This window comes from Sander vitreus, chromosome 4 (assembly GCF_031162955.1).
Source record: "Sander vitreus isolate 19-12246 chromosome 4, sanVit1, whole genome shotgun sequence".
NCBI classification, from domain to species: Eukaryota; Metazoa; Chordata; class Actinopteri; order Perciformes; family Percidae; genus Sander; species Sander vitreus.
The window spans coordinates 17,043,735-17,069,705 of NC_135858.1; the positions used below are offsets into that span (position 1 = coordinate 17,043,735).

Genomic DNA, 25,971 nt, shown 5'->3' on the forward strand with positions numbered 1-25,971 from the left:
TAACTGCCATTGTGCATTTGGCCCCTAGCAATTAATTGACTTTTAAATAGTCTGCCATTAGCACCAATTTAAATGAATAGATGTACTCCTCCGCCTTCACTTAACATACTTTGCCGTGACTGCCCTTAAGAAGCAGCTCTACTGCGTCATCTGAAATTGTAGTGCAGCAAGCGAGATTTCAAAACAAAATGAATCATGGCTCTAAAATATGTCATTATCATGCATATAGATGATTACAGTATCAGATTAAACCTTTTAACTGGATCACCTGCGTGCAGTGTGTGTGTGTGTGTGTGTGTGTGTGTGTGTGTGTGTGTGTGTGTGTGTGTGTGTGAGCTATAACCTAAATGTTCCAAGTTTTGTCTGATGTAATGTGACAGCAAGGAATTAATTTGTAAGGGAGATATTATACTTAGGTGAGTGTATACCAGTTTTACAGTTACAGTTTGATTTTCTCACAAAAATCTCTCTAAAAAAAAGAGTCTTCTTACTGTCTAGTCACCATATTTCAGATGAGAGAAGATACGAGGTGGTAAAAATGTTGATACGCTCATCTAGGTTGTTTTCAGTTAATTCCTGCACTCACAGGAATAAAACTTTACGAGCAGCAGAGAGTGCTTTCCAGACATTTTGGGACTTATCCCCCGTGTTTCACCTCTTCACAAAGAAGCTTCTACCTTCTCTGCTCTGATTGGTGGATGTTTGTAGCTACAGCCTGAGACATGGACTCCAGGAAAGATTCAAAGCTGGAAAACAATATTTGACTCCTCTGCACTTTTTCCAATGAAAAATAAATAAATAAATGGCTCAATATTTTTGTCTATAGCCCATATTCTCCTAAAAAGATGCTATATATATATATATATATATATATAAGGGCTGTCAAAATAACGCGTTAAAAAAAATAACGCAGATTAATCTATTCCATATTGACGTTTGACCCGGAGCCGTTCTAGCCACCATTGGACTGTAAAATGAAGGAGAGAGACGAGAATGTGCTGCCTGGATCATTAATTGGAACATTTACTTGTAAAAATCTTCTTCCTGCCAACCCTGGCTACCGAAATCTTGTGCCACTGATATGTCTGCGCTTCTCTCTGATGCTCTGAAGACGATACAGGTAACACAAACACCGCCGCACGTGACGCTAGTTAACACTATACTCGACAGCAGCTAACGTTAGCCTACCGCTAGCTAGTAGCTGGATTAAAAACGGTTAAAATGCTGACAGCTAACGCTAAACGGTGTAAAGTTTGACTGTGTTTTACTGTAGAGGATTCAACACCGGGATGTAACAATCTGCAGCTGCCGTTGGAGAAACAACACAGACGGTGCGTTCAATGAAACTGGTAAACTACAGCCTCGTGGTGCATTTGAAGTTATTGTAAATGTCCTTTTCCCATCTGGTGGTTGTTTTTGTCGTTCAACAGCAATTTACTAGTGAAATAAGTTATTGTTATTGTTATACATTATTATTAAATCATTTAATTTTAACCATATGACCTTAGCAATAACCAAGCCGTTCTTTAATGTCACCAACTGTTGTTTAGTACCCTTTTTTTTTCTTTTCTTTTTTTACTTTCTTAAAATGTATCGGTTCAGGCACCGTTAATTATGTATGTGATTAATTTCGATTAATTAATCACAGAGTATGTAATTAATTAGATTACATTTTTTAATCAATTGACAGCCCTAATATATATATCAAAGATAAGGCAGTATAGGACAGTGGTCTTTGTTGTAAAGATCTATACAATATTTAGAAGTATTAATTAAAACCAATAGTAATGGTAATACCACAATGAACAAAGCATTTACATTTTTTTAATGTATTAGACTAATGTGTGTGTGTGTGTGTGTGTGTGTGTGTGTGTCCATTTCTCTTCCTTAGACACAATTAACAAAAATATGTGGAATAAGTACATAATTTAAAAAACACAATCACAAACAGCAGTGATCCTGGGCTATTTCTAAGAAATATAGTGGATGGGCAGACACAAAAGAGGCGGAGGCTGCCATTTTAACCAATTGTTCAGACAGACAGACAGAACATGACACGGCACGGAGCTCCCCGGCCGGCTCACGATCTTTAGCAATATTTTGCCATCTGGTCCTTTTTCTCTGTGCACCGCGAAGGAATCTGGCAAGAAAACACACTGAATCTATAGGTTGGCTTCTGGGCCGGATGTGGCCTGCAGGCCGCCAATTGGATACCCTGGGTGTACAGTATTACAAACCATACAGTATAGGAATGGTGGGGGGGGCGGGGGGAATGGTAGAGGCTTATTGTGATAAGCTGAACCTGAGCTTGTAAGTTTGTAATCAATGATCGGGATTAATGAGTATCAAAGAGAAGAAAAAGAGCCAGGCTGCTTTTATCTGGGGTCGCAAAGATTACAGGAGCAAAGGACACACATGAAAAAGAGAGAGAGAGACATGAGGGGAGGGAGAGAGACAGTAAAAGAGGCAGGCAGGTAGAGAGGGGGACAGAGTGAGATAATTAGAATCGTAGAGGTGGTTTTCCAAGGTCAATATTTCAGATTCTCCTCGACTGGCTCTCAGAAGCGCACCCCCTGCCCCCACCCCCCCCCCCCCAACGCTCCCTTCAGTACCCACTCTCTCCACCACTGCCTCCAGGCAAACTCCCATCTTCCCTTACCTTATTTTCCCATTGCAACACCTTTCCCCTGTCACTCATTTGGCAAAGAAAGGCCATCCCCCTGGTCACTACCTTGAATGAGCCAAAGCTTTAGCCAACAGCTGCCGTATAGCTTTTCAAACACAGGATGAATTAAATGGGTGATAAACAAATAAACAGGCCTCCTGTCTGTGTAGTCTGGGGAGCCACCTGTCAGTCAGCGAAAAAAACTGGTAACTGTGCATTAAACCACATCTCCAAGCCCCTACTTCATTGGCCTGTAAGGAAAAACACCTGCCAATCATAAAACGTGTTAGGTCATTATATGATGACAGGCTGTCAAAGCTCAAGACAGTAGGGCAGAAATCACGGATGAGGAGGAGGAGGAAGAGGAGGAGAAGGACTGCAGGGCAGGTACTGTATACCATACTGAGTTTGACGGCAAGAACTCAACTCCTCCTGATAACTTGAGAGTACACAAGAGACTAAAATCATTCTTCAGTTCAGTCTTTCAGTTAATAAAAAAAATAAAAAAAAAATAAGGATGAACATGTAAGGTTCTAAAATGTTTTGAGTTTTTGGATTTGGAAGTCACAGTGAAACAGCAGTTTTTTTTAAAGAGTGTCTTTATCTTCCATAATGTGATGTTTTTCCAGGTAAAACACTACACAAGTCTACTGTTTTTGGGTGGGGTATAGTTACGATAAATGATAAATTCATTAATCGATTAATTTGAAAGTAATTTATTCAAGAAAAAAATGACAAACTTGATCTGGTACCAGCTTCTCCAATGTGAGGATTTGCTGCTTTTCTGTTTAATATCATTGTTAACACAATATCTGGTTTCTGGAATGTTGGTCAACAAAAAACAAGACATCTGAAGATGTCACATGCTATGCTATACATTTTATCAACTGTACGACTTATCGACTAATTGAAAAAAAAAAAAAATAATAATAATAATATGCAGATTAATTGATAATGAAAATAATCACAGTGCCACCACGGGGGCTAGGGTACATGTGCTCTAACACCAATAAAAGCCCTGTTTCTTCTTTGCATGACTATTGCAGGCCAATGCTACAACTGATTTGAGATGATGCAACAAGTTGAGACAGACTCTGAATGGCTTCCACTTAAGAAACAAACACAACAGAAGAGAAGTGACAGTGCTCTGCAAATGAATGCAAACTTAGGAGAAATGGTAAAGGGGAGAATAATTCAATCTGCAGCCACCTCCTCCACTCAGCCAAGGAGAACTGAGCAGAGGGGAAGGCGAGGGGAGGGAGGAGGAGGAGAGAGGGCTGAGGCGTGTGATGCCTTTCTCCCTGGGCAGGCGCGAGGGCGGCAGGCGCCCAGATAAGCTGGGGCCGAGCAAAGATTAACTGCTTGCTCAGATGGAAGAGCAAAATAAAGGCAAGCCGACCTCTGCTTCCCTTGGCCTCTCTGTGTGTGTCTTTACTCTGTGGGGACAAGTGGTGGGGATTGTGTACATTAACCATGATGAACATGTTTAAACTGAGTCAACAGCAGCCCAGGCAGAAAGAAACTAATGTCATTCCTCCTGTGAGCAACACAATCTCTCATATCCATTCAACTCATCCCTTTTTGTCTTTCACATACAGTCAAACTTTTCCTTTCCTGCAGTCCTACACTGCAAACTGATACAATAGCCTTGGTGGGCCTTATGTGGCATAACCTTATGTGCACGTTAATGTAATGCATGAAGTTCCTTCATTTAAGATGTAGGTTTTTCTGTTGTGTTCAAAAGCCTTGAACCTCAATTAAATTCTCCATCACACTGGAATTAAAGCACAGGGGTCTCATTTATAAAACTGTGCGTAGGATCCTTACTATAAGTGTACGTACGCCCAAAAGCCTAAAATGGCGTAGGCCGAAAAAAAGTCTGATTTATAAAACTGTGTGTACGCACACCTGTAAGCAATGTTCCCTTTATAAATCAGAGATTACCTACAAGCGTGCGTACGTGAATCAGCCTCTTATCCCGCCCTGTACACGCCCAATTTTAACCATAAATAATCAATGCAAAGCACTTCGTGAATGCTGATCAGTATATGAATGACACTGGCAGTTACACCGAATCATAATGACTGGCGGAGAAAAAGCAAAAAACTTCTCAGACGTTCAGGAATTGCTGCAAATTGAATTATAATTTCGGCCTGTTCTTGCACAGTGTAGGGAAACCTGATCTATAACTACATGTATTAATAATACGTCCAAAACGGCAGGCATTACGGCACTCGGGGACAGCTTCGATATACCAGACCTATATGATAAGATTTAACAGAACTATATATTATATCCAAACAAGCCTTAGTGATAAAGTTGAAGACTATATATAATATTTATAAAAAACACTTAGCTGTCTGCCATTTCCATCTGGAAACAGCCGGTTTCCCCCAGAGTATTGGAGTATTTGGACCGGGATGGCACGGTTCCAGCGCGTTGCCCTCTCTACTGGACCCAATTCAGTACATAGATCCAAGAGCTCAGCTTTAGGAAATCTAAATCGGCATATTAGCCAGTCATCGTCATGGTCCCTGAAGTCTCTTTTTCTCCTGATTCTTCCATTGGGGGTTAGTCCTCCTGCAGGGCCAGCAGTACCATCATGCAGCATTACGCACGGGTTCACCGCAGAATTTATGTTTACAACAATTTGTGATTGTTAACACCTTTCCAACACAGCATCAACTAGTGGTATACCCCCTCCCCTGAGATACAATCTGAAGACGAAAGAAAGTGTAATAGGCAAACACACTTTTCTTCATGCAGACTTTGTTATGAACAGTATTAAAGTTCGGACTGATAATGAGGACATTAAGGGTAAAGATTGCGCGAGAGCTTAACTGATGTATTTTCAGACTTTGACATTTGATGATATATGCCCAGTATTAAAGACAGATATTTAGTTATTTACACTGTGTTCTGCTGTTATCTAATGCTGGGTATTTGATGTTATCCTGTATTCCATGCAGTTGGGCCATCTCATCCTCCTGCGCTCCGTAACGGACAATGTGACGGCGAGACAGCGTTGATTAAATATTAAGAAAACATTTTTATTTAAGATTTGAGTTGGAGGTGTTTATGGAACAGTTATCACTCAGTACAAGCGCAAATAACACTGCTGGATTTAATCTTCATGGTAACGTGGATGATATGTAGTGAAAAAATGTGCGACGCATCAATATTTTTATTTTTTTAACTTTTATAGTTATTCCCATTTACTTTCTGCAGTCTGACTTCAGTTCTCCACCTCACCATCTGCGTCGCCAATTCCTATTTTGCCTCCAAAATGTGCATACGCATGGGTCAGAGTTTGCGTGGAGGACCGCACATTCTCCCGTCAAGTTTGTTTTTTATAAATCACAACCTTTGCGTGGGAAGTGGCGTACGCACATTTTCAGCCCCGTTTTGTGCGTACGCCACATTTATAAATGAGACCCCAGCTTCCCAGGGTGGATATTATACCAGTATTCAGATAAGGATTATTTACCTCACTACCAATAGGTACTTTGCCCAAAAGCCACATCCGGCCTCCCACTCTTGACCAGGTTAAAAAGAAATTAGCATCATCAAACAGCAAAAAATACTTCAAATATAGAATCCAAATACACTTTAAAAATGTACGTGGGTAATGTGCAATTTTATTGCCACATAGATTTTTATGCAAATAACCACTAAAGCAATTACGCAGTGTTTAATACTGGATAAATGGGAGGTTTCTCCATCTCCGTGATCAGTATCCACAAAAGTTTGCACATCGACTTTATTCCCATGGAAACCATTTTCCTATATGGCCTCTCAGCTGATGATGCTGATAAGAGGGAGCTGGCGGATAATCGTCGGGATGAAGAAGAGGCAGCGCAGGTGGAGGGATCTGATAGGGTGAAGGGCTGGGGGATTGGAGTTTGACCTGCTTAAAACAGTGATCCATAATGACATATTTTATAAAAACAAAACAAAAAAAAAACACTGGCATTCTACAAAAAGGGGCTTACTTGGAAAAGCAGATGACCCAACTGTGCCGCTTTACTACCAAAACAATGCACTACTTTTGCGCAGTGCTTATTTAATTTTTTTCACCACACAGTGCTATAACATATATTTTGTTTGATTGCTGAGGCGTTTTTCAAAAGTCCCTTTCATAAAAATGATCTTTTTCAATTGTGCCCTCTAGGAAAGAAAACAACAAACAGACAAGAGTACTGCCTCGCAATCGAAAAAAAGAAAGTCTCTGCATTTTAGCACAGCAATTCCTGATTCAAGTGCCTCTATCTTTTCCTTTTCTCTCCCCTCTTTGCAGACACAAAATCGCGCATGGGAAAGGAGAAATATATGTTTTATGCAGCTTGGGGAGACTTCTGCATAAAAGCACAAAGCAGTCATTTCTATTCATTTGTCTCTCGCTGACGGGGAAATGAAGGAGTGAAGCAGATGCTATTGCTACGTGAACAAGTTGCTTAAACAGAGAAAGCATTTCTTCCTTTCAAGAAGAAGTTGGATAATTAGATGCTGAATCAAACCCCCCCCCCCCACTTCCTGCCTGAAACCCATATTGTCACTCAAATGAATGACTTTGTGTGAGGCAGGAACATGGCAAAAAAAATATACAAATCTTCTGCTGTACACTGACATTTGTTTAGGAGAAAAAAGGGGAAGCAGAGCATTCAAATAGAGCTGGAAATTGTACATTCAGAGCAAAAATAAATGCGTGCATTGATGATGTGAAGAAAAGTGCTGGAGGCAACATACTGCCATGAAGCAGATCAAGTTCTGACATTTTGTCTAATGTGAAATGCTGCCAAGGAACAGTGGGTGGAATGTTGTGACCTTTATCAGTGGGAGTGATAGAATGACCCAAGTCTATAGATAGAATAATCTTGAGATACTGCAATCTTTTTTTACAACACAAAGCTGTGACCTATTCCTGCGTGTGTTTGTAATCACCTCCCACTCTGCCTGGTGTGTGTGTGTGTGTGTGTGTGTGTGTGTGTGTGTGTGTGTGTGTGTGTGTGTGTGTGTGTGTGAGCATGAAGGTTGCTGACCTTCTGACACATCTGTTGTGTGTAGCAGCAGCATAGTGACAGTATTCGCAGGTGTTTGTGAGTTTACAGGTGGGTTCTCCTTTGAAGGTTAAACAGGCAATGCTTCAGCAAATTCTCTCAAGGGTTAGAAGAAGTTAGTCTGCCATACGTTGAGTGAGGTGAGTGTATCCATTCATGTGTGTGTGTGTGTGTGTGTGTGTGTGTGTGTGTGTGTGTGTGTGTGTGTGTGTGTGTGTGTGTGTGTGTGTGTGTAGCGTAATAGCTTTGCTGCAGGTTGTAACAGATGGCTACTAATGGAAGTTCATAGATCTGAATGACAGGGGCCAGGGGATTGGGGAGGAGATTATGGGAGGGGATGTGTGATTCAGTGCATGTGTGTGTGTGTGTGTGTGTGCGCGCATCCATGTGTTGGGTGTTGAGTGTGTCTACCTCTGTACATATGTACAATTAGTGTGTAGATCACTAAAAAAAGTAGACCAACTAATGCCTTGAGTCCTTGGGTTAAGGAAGATAAATGTTAAACAGAAAATTTCAGCCACACTAGAGATGCAGCCATAGGAATAACAATATTTAAACTCATATGAGTTTTTTCAGTCGATCGATCAACCGATCGACTGACAGATATTGTTACATACATACTCATATGATGATGCTTAAGTGATCGTTTGACTTTTAGTAATCTGCTGATTAGTGATCTGTTTGACTTTTAGTGATCTAGATGCTTAAGTGATCGTTTGACTTTTCATCTAACACCATTAGCAGGTCCAAGCTAATTTATCCAGTGAAATATCTCAAAATCTACCTGATGAAATTTTGTACAGACATTCAGTGTTCCCAGATGCCACAACGTAATGACTTTAGTGATCCCTGACTTCCTTCTCCAGTGCCACCACGAGGTTGACATGTGTTCCCAGATGGGTTAATTGTAATGACTTTGATGATCTGTTTCATCTAGCACCATCATCAGGTCAACATTTTGATTTGTTCAATACATGGTTATATGACCAAATACTGACCTATTTGCCACATCAACCTCAGATGTCCTTTGCGTTTAGTGATAATTAGCAAATGTTAGCACGCTAACATGCTAAACTAAGATGGTGAACATAGTAAACATGAACTGGATGGTAATGGGAAGTCAAACTTGTACTGTCATTTCTGTAGTTCTCAACTCTCAATCTGGGATCAATCTGATTTAGAAATTGCTTTGTATTTTTCGCTGAGACAATAAAGAGGCAGATTATGACTGACGATATATAAAAATGAAATAATAAATACAGTCCTTATGCTATGTTTGTCACACATCAATGATCATCAGGTGTACTGAAAACACAGCAGAGACATTTCAAACATCAAACATTTTCCTCTGTTACAATATTGCATCCAAATGAACTTTTTAATGTATTTTGCACTTGTGAAAGAAATGCCAAACATCAGTTTGAAGGAATAGAACAGGAGCCTAAAGGCATACGTAAAAGATACCACAAAAATGTGTAATGTCCTCAGGAACCTAATGGAATCTCTCTGAACTACACTGACAGAAATCTGGCTTTTGCCAATCAGTGCATGCTCCAAGTTGTAGAATTTTCTTTTCTATTTTTACCCAACTAGAGCTCGGCCTACTTTCCCTGTACTTCCCTGATGGGACCTGAGAGTTATAACTGCCTCTCCAAAGGCCTATAGGAAATGAAAAACCAAATTACTTTGTTAGAGTCTCACTGTGGTGGTAGTGGTGGGAGGGCTGGGGTCGTTTTATGTAGCTATGTCTTCTACAACAGCATACACAAAATGTTCCACGCATGTTAAAGTTTTGACTGTTGATTGGGTTCATTAGTTATTCAAACCATCTGACCTCCCCACAGTACTGCTCAGACACACTCATTATGAAGCCCTTGTAATTCATTAAGCTCCCTAAATGAACACAAGCCATATCGAGGGGTGCTCGCTGGTACTGAGTGGCTTGCCGTGCCTCAGGGAGGTTAATAGTAAGTGTGTGGATCAAGTTTTAATGCTATGATGAGGGCTGGGTTGGACTTTAACTGACTGACATCAGAAAAATGATGGGTTAGAGGAGGCAAATAAACCACAATGGTGTAAAAATATAAGATATAAAGGTATGTTTTGTGTCAATGCAGACTACATTGAACATGAAGTGCTTATACTCATGATAGTAAATAATAGATGAAGAATCCCAATATACCTGGAATAAAATAAACTTCTATGCTACAAAACTACTTTAATACTAATGGTAATTATGATCATAGGACGTACACTTCCGTATATTCCCGCAAAAATTCACTTAAATGTCATCCCAGAATGAGGTGTGAGGGGGAGTGGGGCTGCAGGGAAATCTTGCTCCCTCTGAAAATGAGACACAACTCCTTCATTTGTCATCGCATCACGCCAACAGGAGGGATATAATCACTTGCTGCCGGTGGTGTAACTCATTGTGGGCACACCAGCTGCTGTCGTACTGCTGCTGTTGGGAATGACAGAAACTTAATATTCAAGTGTTTCAAGTGATTTAGAAAGCTTGGCAGAAGAACTCCTTTAAAAGGTGTACCATAGAGTATTTATCGATTTACAGGCACAGCAGTCAACAAACAACACAGTGCAGCGCTGGCTAACTGATTGAAAACAATCGCCAGTGGCCGTATAAAAATCAGTAACCAGCCCCACATTAGACAAAGGAGATCTTCACTTTACTAATCCGCCAGCTCTAGTACACTCTGCCACTGAGGGACAATCCAGATCCGACTGACAGCCCTCACTACTCACAACAGCTTCACAGTGGTGCGATAGCGGGAGCATCATTTTTAGGGCTGGTGGCCCTTTAAAAGACTAAGGGCTGAATTTAGCGGTTATAAATTGGTGATTTGTGCCGGATGCCTGTTCAATTAAAGCCAGTCACTGAGGCATCTGAGATCTTGCTGGGATGACGACTCAAGTCATCAACCACACAGTCCAAGGAGGTGGTTACACTCCCAGTGTTAGTGCAGTAACAATAATTAAAACTGTTGCTTTATTGTTGTATTTTACTGTACCAAGTATGACTAATCATTAAAAAATACACAGTAGTAGAGATTTAGATTGCTGCATTCCCCTCATGGAAACAGTGAGTGAAATCAAAAAGAGGTTCACACTACACAGCCAATTCTCCAGTGTGTGACTATCCAATGAGGGTGGGGTATTCTGTGACAGTTAACAGGAGATTTTTGACAACTGATAAAGCTGGTTCAGCTTTGAGGTGGTCATTCAGAAACAAAGCAATTAGAAGTAAATGTAATGCTTACTGCTCTTGCCAATGCTTGCTAAGTTATAAGAACACATACTAGTGTCAGAATGACAAGGTAATGAGGAAGCAAAGTAGGTGCATGACCAACAGCCTATTGCTACCATTTTGCAGTTTGATAACTGTTCAATGTCCACTATAATTTCCTTAATTTCTTTAGTGGAAACGCAACTATTTCAGAAATGTTTCTAAGCACTGTAAAAATGTCTGTATAGTGCAGGTGAGCTCAGAGTGAACAAGTTGCTAAGTTAGTAGATCTATGTTCATACTGATGCCAACACGTGCATGCTCACACTCCTTTCAGTATGTATGTTGGCTGTGCGTGCCACGCACAAGAGTCGGTGTCGCAGTGAATTATAAATGGATGTAACGTGATGACAGATGACTCAGAGCGGCCCGTCCCTCCCCATCCCTGACCCAGCGGTGTCGTCTTGGCTTCCACAGTCAGGAGGAGATGGAGGCCCACGCAGTCTGATTGATTAATTCTGTCAAGCACACTTTTGCTGTCCCTGCACAGTGTCCGGTCTGAGCTCTCCTGCAATCTCTCACAATCACTATCAGCATGACTGCAAAAGTCACAGAACATCTGCGTCATTCCCAAAAGATTCCCATTTTCTTCAATTTGCCTTTTGTTCTTTTCCAATCAAACAGGCCTGCTTGTCATGTTTATTTGTAGTTAATCTCCCAGAAGCCCAGTTTACTTAGGAAAATTTCTTTTTTTTGACACATACTGTATGATGTAACACACTACTTATATTGTAAGTTCTGAACCACAAAAATCCCCAAATTTGTTTTTAATTCGACAAATCTGACCAAACTTAACTCAAGGTCCACTTATTAGTGTTAGATACACGTATTTACTTTCTTGCCAAGAGTTCGATGAGAAGATTGATACCACTCTTATATCTGTACGTTCAATATGAAGCCACAGCCAGCAGCCGCTTAGCATAGCATAGCTTAGCATAGCATAACATAGAGACTGGAAAAGGAGAAACAACTAGCCTGACTGTCTAAAGTTAATATAGTACTAGCATCTTTTAATTTTACGAAGTCATAGGTGTTCACAGGCTTTTCCTAGCCTAGTCCTACCAGACTCTCGTACATTTCATTTGTACAGAGAATCTGGCCACTCTCCATTGACAAGTGTTAACTTCCTTGAAGGCTGGTACTCTGTTGAAGTTTAAAACTATTGGAACTGCCCAGAGCCACTCTGGATCTGCCATAACCAATCGCTAACTTTGGTCGCGACGTGTGTCATGCGCATGTGCAACAAGAAAACCCGCGAATATACCGCATACCCAGACGGTATACTGAAGGAAAATTGAGTGGAAGTACGTAGGAGGGTGGAGCCAGGCTAGGCTTGAAGGCTTTGAAGTTACATATACTTACGCAATAAATGGTCTAAATGGTGATACATGAAGGTAATACAAGCAACAAACAAACAGACGAAGAGACAGACAGAGAGAAAAAGAGGGTGATATTAAATTATGTGGGAAAATATATGGTCTGAGCTATATTGTTGATATTGTTTCAAGAGAGACAAGATTAAAAAAGATAAACGTTTGGATGCTGTGACATATCTTCACAATACATTAGGGAAGCGGCTGGACTGGGTACAAATACTCCTCCAGTGTAACAATGTTTCCTCACTGCCTTGTCAGTACATGTCCTTAGCTGTCATATTGAAATAATATTCAACCAGACCTTGTCCCTTCTCCTTCCTGTTTCATCTCAATGGTTTGACCCTGCAACCATCTCAATATGCAACCTAGTGGGGAGCAGGGCGCAGCCCAGAGGCAGCCATCCTTCAGCCTTTAAGTGGTATTGGAACAGTATTGAGATCTGTGTAATTGGATTAGACCAACCTTAGTCCCCTCTCTATTCCACCAGTTCCCTCTGTGAAATCATAACTTAAGAGCTTTGACAATGGTAGTTTTGCTGTGCAGCAGCTGATGGGAATGTAACATGATCCCTGTCTGTAGCTCCTAGCCTCATCTTCCCTCCCCAAGGCGGGAAAATCCCAGCAGCAGCCTGACTGACAGCTTGACTTTGCCTGGCTTTGACTGACAGCGTAAAGGATGTTGTGCAGCCTCAGACAGTTCTGAGAGGTCCAACTGATCTCAGGCCTCTGTGGCAATCATATGGAGCATTACAAAGAAGAGCACAGGAAGGGCTCAGATCAGTTTGGGAGGTCTATCACACCGGTTTGGCTTTATTCACATGACGGGTTACACGGAGGGCTGTGTTCTCTCTAGCTGCTCAGGCTTAAAAGGCCTGTCAGACAGACACTTGTATATCATCGATCAGGTGTTAACCTGTTGCTCTGATAGCACAGACACATAGGAAGACACAGTGAAAGTACAAAGAAGCACATGCAGACTGGTGCATATGATGTGTGCATGCACACAAACACTCACAGAGCTTCTGCTACCAGCACAGCATAGTATATTGTAACCTCTCAACTAATATGACCTAAAATAATCAAACAGAGTTGGGACAAGTATACAGAATATTCCAGTGTGCATCATTAAATGATGTCATACAGTAACTGTGGCTGGTGGCTAAAGGGGAAATAATGCAGGGATTATTTATTGTCTCATGCATGAGATAGTATTAGTTATTAGATACTAATATTAGATAGTGAATTTCATATTGTTTAGAGGACAAAAAATTGAGAATGCTTTATTATCAATTATATGCAAATGAATAAAAAGAAGAAATCCCTCTCAATCATCGCGTATGACCCACTAGAAGTGTGTGGCGGTGTCTGTATCTGCACAGACCCTTTTTTTCGGACGTGAGGTCACATTGACCTTGACCTTTCACCACCGAAATCTAATCAGTTCATCATTGATTCCAAATGGATGTTTGTGCCAAATTTAAAGAAATTCCCTCAAGGTGTTCCTGAGACATCGCGTTCACAAGAATGGGCGGACGGACGGACAACCCAAAAACATATTAATAAAAAAAGGAATTTAGTTATATTTAGAAAATATGTATTTATTATTCATTTATCATAAACTTTATTCTCCACATATGTTGAATTGTATCCTTGCTTATACACAAATTTCAGATTTTTGCATGTTCAGCAGACCTGCTGATGACTGACTAAACTACTATCTAGATTACACTAGCAATGAATTGAAATAAATTGATTGAAAACGAACATTGTGTAGAATGTGTCTATTTTCCCTGTAATCAGTACCAAATGACTTAGGTTTTTGTCAGCAAACTTGGAAACCATTAGGTTATTATTCGGTCTGTAAAAATTGTTAGCAAAAAATCCTCAAAACAACTTAATTTCCTGTTCACAATGTGCCTCAAACTAAAGATGGGTAATAATGGAACTTGCACAGAACAGGCCAGATCAACCCACAGAAAACCTGGGGATAAGTTACTGTATGTAACTTAACTAAAGTCATCAACCCTCCAGTCCAGGTGTCATCTGCAATATGGAGGATATATTTATTCATAATTCAAATTGAAAGTCCAAAGAGAAAACAAAGCAAGATCAAATTAAAAACATTATTATTTTACTACACTACTAGGAAAAATCATGCGATAATTGAATTTAAAAAAAGAAAAATGAAACTGAAAAAGCAAAGTTGAAATGTAAAATGATAATTTGAAAATGTAAAGTGCAATGTAAAAAGTCAAATTTAAAATGGAAAGCTTAAATATAAATGCTTAAACTGAAATCTTTGAAATCTTTTATTGATTTAAAATCGCAATGGAAATAAGAAAAGAGAAACATCAAATGGAAAAGCTTAAATGGAAATACTTCAATTAAAATCTCAAATAGAAAAAAAAAATCATTTTATTTTAGCCTTTGCACTTTATAATTTTCAATTTGAAATTTTATCTTTTGAATTTTACATTTGGCAATTGCCCTTTGACATTTTAAGATTCACCTTTTCCATTTCGATTTAACATTTGACTTTTCCATTTGGACTTGACAGATGTCAAAGGTGCAGAGGCACCTTATGGACAGCAGGGGGCGCTGACTGCTGGGAAGCACACTGAGTTGAGGAGCATCTCGCTGCAGCCCGCGATCGCCATCAAGCCAGCCTGGAAGTGAAGCTGATATAGCCTCTTGTTTCACATTAGATGATGGAAACTGATGATGTAGGCTAAACACAAATGACATTTCATGCAACAACAGTGACGTTTTCATGTAGTTACTGTAATTGGGCCTGTGTACTTTTTCATTCATTTGATTTCAGATTTTGAAACGATATCCAAATTTGAAAAATGGGTAATTTTAAACCTTGTTAATATTGTTGACAATGTGTTCAAACGGAAAACAAGCCATATTTCAGTAAATAAACTTTTTCTATTGAGAGCATCACTGGCCGGCCGGCGAGCAAGCGATCCTGGCCGCCACCAGCTGGCTGTCACGGCAGACTGGAGCTTCTGAAGTCCGACAACATCGGAGCAAATGAGCAATTGGTCATCATTTTTTGTAAAACTGCCCATATTCAAACTCTACACAGTTCATTTCTCGCATAAAAAAGTCTCAGAAGTGAATTTAGTGGTGAAATAGCAATCGATTCTAGAATCTAGATCGAGAGTTTGCCGTAGTAGCAGCAGCCAACAACTGGAAACTTTTACATTTTTCGTCTGCTATTTCACCACTAAATTCAGTTCTGAGACTTTTCTGAGACCCCACTGTCAGCTGGAAGTCTCTCAATAGAATCATGGACAAGTTTATTTCCTGAAATATGGCTTGTTTTTCGTTTGAACACATTGTCAACAATATTACCAAGGTTTAAAATGACCCATTTTTCAAATTTGGATATCGTTTAAAAATCGGAAATCAAATGAACGAAAAAGTACACGTGCCCACGTGTGTCGTTTGTGTTTAGCCTACATCATCAGTTTCTATCATCTAATTTGAAACAAGAGGCTATATCAGCTTCGCTACCAGGCTGGCTTGATGTCAAGCCCCGCCTTCCCGCAGGCTGCAGCGAGATGCTCCTCAACTCAGTGTGCTTCCCAGCAGTCAGCTCCCCCTGCTGTCCATAAGGTGCCTCTGCACCCCTTTTTTTTCAGACCCTCCTTTGGGCTCCCGCTTTTGACATCTGTCAAGTCCAAATGTTAAATCAAAACGAAAAAGGTGAATCTTAAAATGTCAAAGGGCAATTGGCAAATGTAAAATTCTAAAGATAAAATTGAAAATTGAAAATTATAAAGTGCAAAGGCTAAAATAAAATAATTTCTTTTTTTTCTATTTTAGTTTTTAATTTAAGTATTTCCATTTAAGCTTTTCCATTTCACATTGAGTTTCATATTTGATGTTTCTCTTTTCTTATTTCCACTGCGATTTTCAATCAATAAAAGATTTCAAAGATTTCAGTTTAAGCATTTATATTTAAGCTTTGCATTTTAAATTTGACTTTTTACATTGCACTTTACATTTTCAAATTATCATTTTACATTTCAACTTTGCTTTTTCAGTTTCCTTTTTCTTTTTTAAATTCAATTATGGCATGATTTTTCCTAGTAGCGTAGTAAAATAATAATATTTTTAATTTGATCTTGCTTCGTTTTCTCTTTGGACTTTCAATTTGAATTATGAATAAATATATCCTCTATACTGCAACTCACAGGGCCACTGAAATAAGCTAAAATGTTGAACAGCAGAGGAAGCATTCCTGAATCATACAGTATTTCAACCTGCCTCTAAAAAACAAAGATTTATATGAAGTGTCCAGCGGCAACATGCAAGCCTGTCAGCCTACTGGAGTTTGTGTTACATTTGAATTTTGGCAACGACCTGAGAATCAGATCATTGTTTGAGAAGACAGCTGGAGCCAGAGGAAAGAAAGAGAGAGCAGACAAGGACATGGAGTGGAAGAGATTAAGACAAGGGAAGGAAAAGAATAAACATGGAGGCTAATGCAGCTTCCATTTTGTTTCGGTAAGGGGAACTTTCAGTACATTGCAATTATATTTTATAAACATTCATATTATAGTTATATAGTCTTTTTCGATATTGTTTTTATGAAAGCAAGTAGGCTACACATTGCTGCATTAGTTATGTCAAATGTCGATATTATAGATGAAATGAAGTATACAAACTGTTTGTGGCATGCAACAGTCGGAAAAGACTGTATCTTGCAGTAATAACCACAGCTATAGCGTGAGCATGGGCAGGTAAGCAAGGGAAAACTCACCAACTGCATTTTTATTTTTCACCCCTTTCCAAATAAGCAGAGTATTTAAATGATTACAATGTGTTGCTAATTTAGGAATTAAGGCTAAAGCAACTTAATCCAGAGCGCTAATAAATGCATCCCTCCGCACTTTATGTCAGTAACTGAGTATTTAGAGTCAATGTGTATTTTCTCATTAGTAATATAAACATGAATTACAACGAATCACCCCGAGCACTTTTTAAATAGGTTGCAGGAGAATAATTTCTTTTTGCATGCACGCACATGCCTGTGCACACATACACACATTTCCTCTTTTTTTATGTGTGGCAAGGAATATTCAGGACTAAATAACCATTACAGGGGGTAGAAACGGGCAGGAATATAAAACGCTGTCAATACTGTGCTGAGCGAAGTTTGAGACCTTCTTATCTACAGACTGTATTAAGACATGGCTTTCACTCCCCCACTGTATGAATAATAAGTCCACATGAATTTATTCGCCAACAGTCTTGAATTTTTTGTTTCAGTAGACAAAATAAATCCTAATCTGCCTAAATGAAACATATCAACTTGTTGCATATGTTTTGTTCAGGTTTATATACTATAATGACTCCCTGTTTCTTTGCATTGCTCGTTCTCTTTTGCAATTGTGTCACTGAGTCTCTTTTCCTCTCTTCTCTGCTTTCTCTCCTCCAACTGCCCCCCCCCCCCACTCCCTCTTTCCTTCTCTCCCGCTTGCTGCTCATTTTTAAATCTATGAATTTCTGAACATCATTTTCTTGATTTTTCCACGCCCCAGGGAGACATTCTCATTCCAGCCCTTCTCTTTTTTCCCCTCATTTCCTCCCTCCTGAGTGAATCTCTCAGACAGGATGTGAGGTGACAGTGTGGCCCATGGAGGTGAGGGTGGGTTTGGATGTGGTGTGTGTGTGTGTGTGTGTGTGTGTGTGTGTGTGTGTGTGTGTGTGTGTGTGTGTGTGTGTGTGTGTGTGTGTGTGTGTGTGTGTGTGTGTGTGGTGGGTGGGTGTATGGTCAGTGCCCTTCCAAATCCAATCCTGCACATGACCACGGGAGACGTAAGTAACGCTTTTTTCCCTTTCAGGATCCAAGCTGTAGAATTAACCGCGCCTTTGAGAGACTTCTGCTCCTTGGCACGAATGAGCCTCATCCCACAAGACCTCATGCTCTTAAAATATATACACTCCTGCCCCTTTAAAAGGTTTCAACTGTGTTAAAAACTGTCAATGCTTTTGCCTTGAGTGACCATATCAAGGCAGAAACAGAGGTGCTTTGTGGATGAATTTCAAATTATACCTTGCATGTACTCAGCATACACTGATAAAAGTGTTCAGAAGTGTAAGCCAAAGATTTTTGTGACATGAAAACTTTTCTAAATGTGTATGTACTGTATAATAAAGGGAAAATATACATATCTGAATGCAGGGCAAGGTTTGAATTATACATCTTAAAAGCATATTACAGCCTCAACAATTTCAGTGTATGTGTGTTGCTCATGCACGATAAAGATGATCCCAGTGATAAAAAGGAATCAGTGTGTGTAAATGTATGTGCAGCCGTATGTGTAAATGTGCATTAAATTGCATCAAATTGCATCAAATTGAATTAAATTGAATGTGGGTGAAGATGATGAGAATCACTCAACTGATTAAAAGGAGTGCCTCACTGCCATTGTGGGGGGAAAATAAATTCAGATTTAAAAACAATAATACAAATTCTTATGAGGTAATTTGGGAAATATATGCTCTCAACATGTCCTGTAATATTAAGTGTGAAGATAATTGTATAATAAATATAAAGTGAGACAGACTACTAAACAGGGTGCAACATTTTGATTTTAGAATCCACATTTCAAGTATTAAATACTGATATACAATATACAAATGCTCCTCTTCTTTATCTCTGGCTTCTAAAAATTTAAAATTGATTGGGTATACTTTTTTCATTTTCCTCCTTGTCACTCATCTTTCCTGCCTCCGTATCCCCCTCTCTCTTCTTCTCTAATGGGTTAGAGGTTCCCCACTGTGAAAGCGAAACTAATTTTTAACTAATCAAAGGGCTGTCTGAGCAGAACGCTGGTAATAATAATACTCCAAAATGTAGGACCTTTGAAATAAACATTCTTCCGATGCATTGCTCAAACTATCTTTCAAAATGTGGCCGGTTAGCTCAGTTGGTAGAACGAGCACACATATATAGAGGTTTATTTCTCGATGCAGAAGGTCCAGGGTCGAGTCTGACCTGTGACGGTTTTCCTGCATGTCTTCCCCCTCTCTCTCCCCTTTCATGTCTGAGCTGTCCTATCATTAAAGACGTAAATGCCCATAAAAAATCTTTTAAAAAAATAAAAAAAAACTATCTTTCTATCGACAAAATATAATCATTGTATTTGTATTGTAATAAATTAAACTGCTTTCTACAAGAGTTAAAGGAAGGAATAAGCATGATCTCCTTTCATCAGAACCCTCCCAACAAAATGCTGCTAATAACTCATCATGTGGAAGGCATACTACCTGCACAACATTAACTTGTAAATATTTAGAATTTTTTTTAGTATTTGTTAGTTAGTGTTAATAAGTGTTTATCCTAGTTTCAAACCCTTGTTTTTGTTTTGTTTGCTCTTTTTCTTTACTATATATTTTTTTTCTTTACTATATATCTTTACTATATATATATATATATATATATATATATATATATATATATATATATAAAAAGTGTAAGTAAGATTAGGTTAAAGAGTTTAAAAAGAATATTTTGACTTTTTAAACTAAATTAAACTAACGCTAACCCTATTGAACGTAAATAAAGTACAGTGTGAATATAAGCAGCAGCAGTAAACAAATAGCTGAAACATGTCAGACTACAATAATGTTGGATAAGGCACGTTATTAATAGATTAATAGTAATTATTGCACATAATACTTACAGAGATGTGATTATAGAGATGTGATATGGAAATATGTGTTGTGAGACCAGTTTGACACTCCAAGTGTGTAACACTCAGAGTGAGGAGTTGTAGTTTGATGGCCACAGGCAAGAACGACCTCCTGTGGCGCTCTGTGGTGCATTGTGGTGGTATGAGTCTTTCACTGAAGATGATACCCATCTCAGCTAACATAAGCAGAATATTCTTCTCACGAGTCTTAAAAATATTTTTTAAAAGATTGCACAAAATCAGAGCTCAGAGAATGTAATGACGTGTTGTGTTTTACATCTCTTATAGTAGTGCATGTTTGTACACAAGTGCATCATCCTCTTACCTCTAGGGCTTTCCTCTTACTGTTGAGCAGCTTGGAGATGTCCCGTGCCACTCTCTCCACCAAGTCCTTGGGGTTGTTTCTCTTGATTTCAAACTGGCTCTTCTTCTCATTATAAATCTGCAGATGGAGAACACAGGGAATCAGAGGTCAAATTACAGGAGCCATTAGTTTAATTAAGAAGACCACAGAACACCTGTTTGATTATTCTCAAGGTAGCACATAAGATGGTAAACATTTACTGTAGAGCAGACAGTATGTAGCCTGGCGTTATACCCATAAGCCTCAGCACTGTAGCAGCATTAAACACAGAACAGAGCCCTAATGGCAAAGCACTTAGCTAGCCAGCTGCAGTCTGGCAGTCAGTATCTAATTAAATAAACGCAAACTCCAGCAGATCCTCACTGCTGGGTAAACATCTTGTATCTCCACAATGTTAACTCCTTTGGAACTAACACAAGCAGCCTTATTCCCAGCTTGGTGACAACACATTTGTGATTTAATCCAACGGGTTACTGAAAGTTATCCTAAACCAAACATGCCGGCTAATTTTGGTTACCTATAAAGGACCATAATCCCCTAGTTTAAGTGCAAATAGGAATTATAACATTTTTAATCAGAAACAGCAATACATCAAGCGCTTTTTCTGGGGCGTTACCAGAATGAAATAAGGTAAGACCAATTAAACAGACACAGACCACACAAAAACAAGTAAGAGAAATGGGTTTGGGATGCACAAGGGACTGGGATGTTTGGAAAGTAGGGGCATCCAGAGGCAGAACGACAGATGCTTGGACCACTGACAGAAACGTACTTGGGAGATTAGTCTGCTCCCCCTGAAAGAATTGTGAAGGCTGACTCAGCGGCCCAGGCTCTATAGAATCTGTAGTCTACAACAGAGCACCACCCGAGGGATTACCACTTTTCCTGTTGCCCTAAAACACTGCAAGACCCACTTTCACACCATGAAACCATTTTGTATAGTTCTTCTGAAGAAAAGCCAGGAAAAGCCTGTTGGTTGCTGAATATTTTTAAGCAATTAGGGTCTTTTTAAATCTTAAATGTGAGGGTCAAAATGCTGCATTTACTCAAGGTTGTATGTCTATTTAATTGCACTTACTTTGAGGCACTATAAACTCACTTATTTAGTCAATCATTCACTCAAGTAATTACACACACTTTAAACCCTTATTATATGATGATATGCAATGCAATGCAATGCATGCAAAGTACTGGGTGTTTTAGGGGATCTTTGACCTAATTATCAGATTTTTCTATTTATCTAGATTGTAAAATTTATTTTCATGTTTAAACATTGAGAGGTGAAGAGTAATGACAGGCAGCTGATGTAGCCCATATTGGTGCTGCAGGTACCGGCACTGGCTGTAAATCTGCAAACTATACAGGTAATACAAGCAAAATAACACATTCTGAACTCCACAGTCCTCGTTTTGGGAGAACAAAGTTTGTAAGAGGTTGATTTCAAGTTCCTGTTGTTTTCTCAGTCATGCCTGAGATTAGCACTCTCAATAACAGCAGTCTGTTAATGAACTCATTGGTTTGTCAGCATACATCTGACAATCAAACATGCTGACCTTTAGAAAGTTTCTCAGGGCTTTTGTTTCACTTCTTGTGTGGTTAAAAACATGGGTATTAAAATATATTTATCTTTTTTAATTAAATTACCAAAGCTCTTCTCAGGCCTGAGTAATACACCAACCATACAGTAGATTGATATCACAGATTATTGAATAAAAAGGAGTCTAGTCCAACATTATCTAGTAAAACATAAATGTAAAACTGTGTGTCATACAGAGAGAACTGATATAATCACAATTTGTAAGTAAGGCTGCAACAAATCTCCAGGGAAGAAGGTATAGCATAATGGTCAACCATACCACATAAAGAGATTTTTATTAGCGTGCATTTCATGTCAACTAGACCGAAAACATCTGGAATATGCTGTTTTTGTTTCAATGTTGAGAAGCAGTGGTTCATTGTGTTTGTTCCATACTGCATGATGTGGCTAGTTGGTTTTCCTTTGCCAAAGTGACACAACCAGATGTAACCATTTCTTCTGAAGTGCGCAAGTGTGACTTTCATTCCAGTTACAGAGATTACTATTTACAAATGAAAGCTTTGCAGTGAGATAAAGCAAAGCTTGACTATCTGCATCAATTGTTGTATTTATTGGTCGACTGTAGTGTGAGCATAATTACAACCATAAATCTGTGAAGCAATGCTTTCTTACGTGTCATTAAACAACTGGGGACACCCTATACTTATCTTTGATTTTCAGCCATTGAATGAGACACATACTACACAGTTTGACAACAAAGTGCCAGTAATGATTATGCACTAAAAAAAGTGTGGCCTGTACATTTTGCAAAACAAACTAGAGGTGAGTATTCGCAGCACGGTAGCCTGTCAGTCTCCTGCAGGGCCACTGCTATTTGTGGGCAGATCAGTTGGGTCTTTTAGTCACTATCCAGTGACTAAAAGTTGTTTGAGATTCAATCCCCACACACGACAGCACCCACGTCAATTAGATCAAACCTGATTGAAATCAGCACATCGCCTGATTCTATTTCGTATAGGCTTCGCCCTCTAAGCTACGTTATTTGGGTTTATCCCTTCGCGCATGCGCAGTAGTGAAGATTTCTTTCCCGCCCTTGCGTCCAGCACGGGCTTTCAACTACGTTCGCAGAAACTGTATAAAAACAGAGCGGATCCGTTGCTCATCTCCAATTTTTTCTTCAAGCTAGCAGTATGAAGACAAGCTCGACTTCCAGCGGTGTTCGCCTCTGCCCCACCTGCCGGACCGGGTATATCCTGCCGGCGGACCTCCATCCCCGCTGTGAGACCTGCCTTGGCGCCGCTCACGCCGGCCTGGCTCTCACCCCCGACGCCTCCTGCCAGTTCTGCGCCCGCCTGCCATCTAAAGAGCTTAACCGGCGGGCGGAAGCTTTTCTGGAGTGTCAGGCTAGCGGGGAAGGGGATGACAGCTGGGCAGACAGATGGCAATCCGTCAACACTCTGGATCTGCTGGAGGAAGGCTTTGTCGACGAGTCGATCGATGCCCTCCCATTGTGGCTCTTCCCATCTCCGGAATGGCCAAGGGCACCGCTCCGGCGGTCTTCCCCTCTGCCTCAGGCAGCTCCACCCTCCACCGCTAAGACTCTATTCTTGGATCTGCCGGAGATCATCAAAAAGGCGGCAGACCAGAGAGGCATAGCGCTCCCGGCTGAGCTTCCAGCCCCTGCTCGCGGCCTCTTGAGCGGGGATGTTTACGCTCAGGAGCCACCCTCCTCACTCTGGCCGCGCTTCACGGAGCTTCGGCCATTTGTGGAGGAGGCGCTCTCCCAGCCCGGGAAACTGAAGGCTCCCGTCTTTCGCTACGCCCTGTTCACTCGGGTTCAAGGCGACACAAAAGCAGGCTTCCCTTTGGTCTCCCTCCTGGAGCAGAGCCTGGCGTCCATCCTGCTTCCGAAGGCCTTTTTTCGGCCACTGGAAGCCCATGCCTCATTCGCCCCAGGATCAGGTATGTGCTCAGGTCACTGACCGGTCACACCAGTGTGCGGCCCAGGGTCTTGAGGCACAGATAATATAGCTTTGCTAGCCTCGCGGAGCTCCACCGCTCTCTCACTATGCAGATAGCGGGAGCGAACGCTCATTCACTATGAACGGTGCCGCTCAATCATCCATCTCCCCCCGGCCATGCCAGCGGGACAAGGAAGACAATGACCCGGTGGCCGCTCCCGCCCCTCACGGCGATGACCGGCCGCCGCCCTTTCGACAGAGCCCTACCATGGGCTGGGCATGTCTATAAACAACACACAGACATGCGTGCGCCCGCTCTCAGAGCACAGCGCAGCATGGATCAGGCTGACACACATGGACTCATGGATGTCAAAGCTGATAACACGGGGCTACACACTCCAGTTCGCCTCCCCCCCGCCTCGCTTCGCGGGCGTATTGGAGACAACCGTGTCATCCCAGGCAGAGTCAGATGCCATGATGAGCTAGGGGAGCTACTGTCAAAAGGGGCAATTTCCCGCGTTCCTCCGGGGGAGGAGACCGAGGGATTTTACTCCCGCTACTTTCTCACTCCAAAAAAGTCAGGCGGGTTGCGCCCCATTCTCGACCTGTCCCAATTCAACCGATGCATCATGGAGCGCCCATTGCACATGCTGACTGTCAGACATGTGTTGGAATGTTTCCACCACCACGAGTGGTTTACGTCTGTGGATCTGAAAGACGCATACTTTCACATCCAAATTATTCCCAGACACAGGAAATTCCTGCGCTTCTTCTTCCAAGGGGGCCCATTTCCAGTACAACCGGCTGCCGTACTCACTGGCCTCCCGCACATTTTTCCAAGTGCATGGAGACGGCACTTCAGCCGTTGCGGAAAAAAGGCATCAGAGTTCTGTTTTATCTGGACGATTTGCTCATTCTGGCTCCATCTCGGGCTGCACACTATGGAAGTTCTGCGGCACCTGCAAACACTGGGCTACGCCATAAACTGGCAGAAAAGCCCACTAGTTCCCTCACAATCGGTAGTTTATCTGGGCGTGGACATAAACTCGATTGTCATGAGAGCCAGGCTGTCAGCGCCAAGGCGAGACGCACTGATCTCTCTGCTCTCACGCACCGCACCACACGCGACAGTGTCAGCGCTGTCTGTGATGCGTCTCCTGGGCATGATGTCTGCGGGTCACGTAGTTGTCCCCCTGCGTCTCCTCCACATGAGGAAAATCCAGAGGTGGTTTCATCGCCAGTGCCTCGACCCCATACGCCACAAGTGGCGAATGCTGACCATCCCTCTTTCTCTTCAGTCAGACCTGGCATATTGGGGAAACCCCCAGTCCCTTTCAACCGTGGTTCCCCTGGGCAAGGTGACGTCATACGTGACAGTGTACACAGACGCGTCCCTTACTGGCTGGGGAGGGATGTGCGAGTCACAGGTGGTGGGAGGAGAATGGCCACCTCCCCCTCTCCCACACATAAACTGCCTGGAGCTGTCCACGGTGCTGAAGGTTCTAAAACACTTCGCTCCAGTGATAGTAGGGAGACATGTCGTCGTGCGGACAGACAACGTTACAGCAGCAGCGTTCATAAACCGTCAAGGCGGCGTGCGCTCGGCCCGGCTATTGGAAATAGCCAGGCGCCTCCTGCTGTGGGCCCACAGTCATCTGTTGTCCCTCAAAGCAGTCTACATCCCCGGGGTCCTGAACCGGGCAGCGGACCTAATGTTGAGGGGAGGGCCCTCTCACAACGAGTGGAAATTGAATCCCTCTATTGTTCAGAAGCTGTGGAGCAGGTTCGGGAAAGCGGAGGTGGATCTGTTCGCCTCATGAGAGAACACACAGTGCGCACTGTGGTTTTCCTTGAGCGCACGGGACGATCCACCCATCGGCGTAGAAGCCTTCTCCCACCATCCCTGGCCCAGAACCTTCCTATACACTTTTCCCCCGTCCCTCTGATCCCTCGCCTCCTGGAACGCACAGAGGAAGATGGTACCATTTTAGTGGCACCG

The 25,971-nt window shown here is 41.3% G+C and overlaps 1 protein-coding gene across 1 annotated transcript in view; it reads right to left on the minus strand.

The window, feature by feature from the left end:
- The window catches only part of cacna2d2a (calcium channel, voltage-dependent, alpha 2/delta subunit 2a), a 159,209-nt gene that overhangs the window by 93,350 nt on the left and 39,888 nt on the right, over positions 1-25,971 (minus strand). Inside the window, exon 3 of the mRNA XM_078248746.1 lies at positions 20,436-20,552. Coding sequence (XP_078104872.1) covers positions 20,436-20,552 — 117 coding nt within the window. The remainder of the gene's footprint in view (positions 1-20,435; positions 20,553-25,971) is intronic.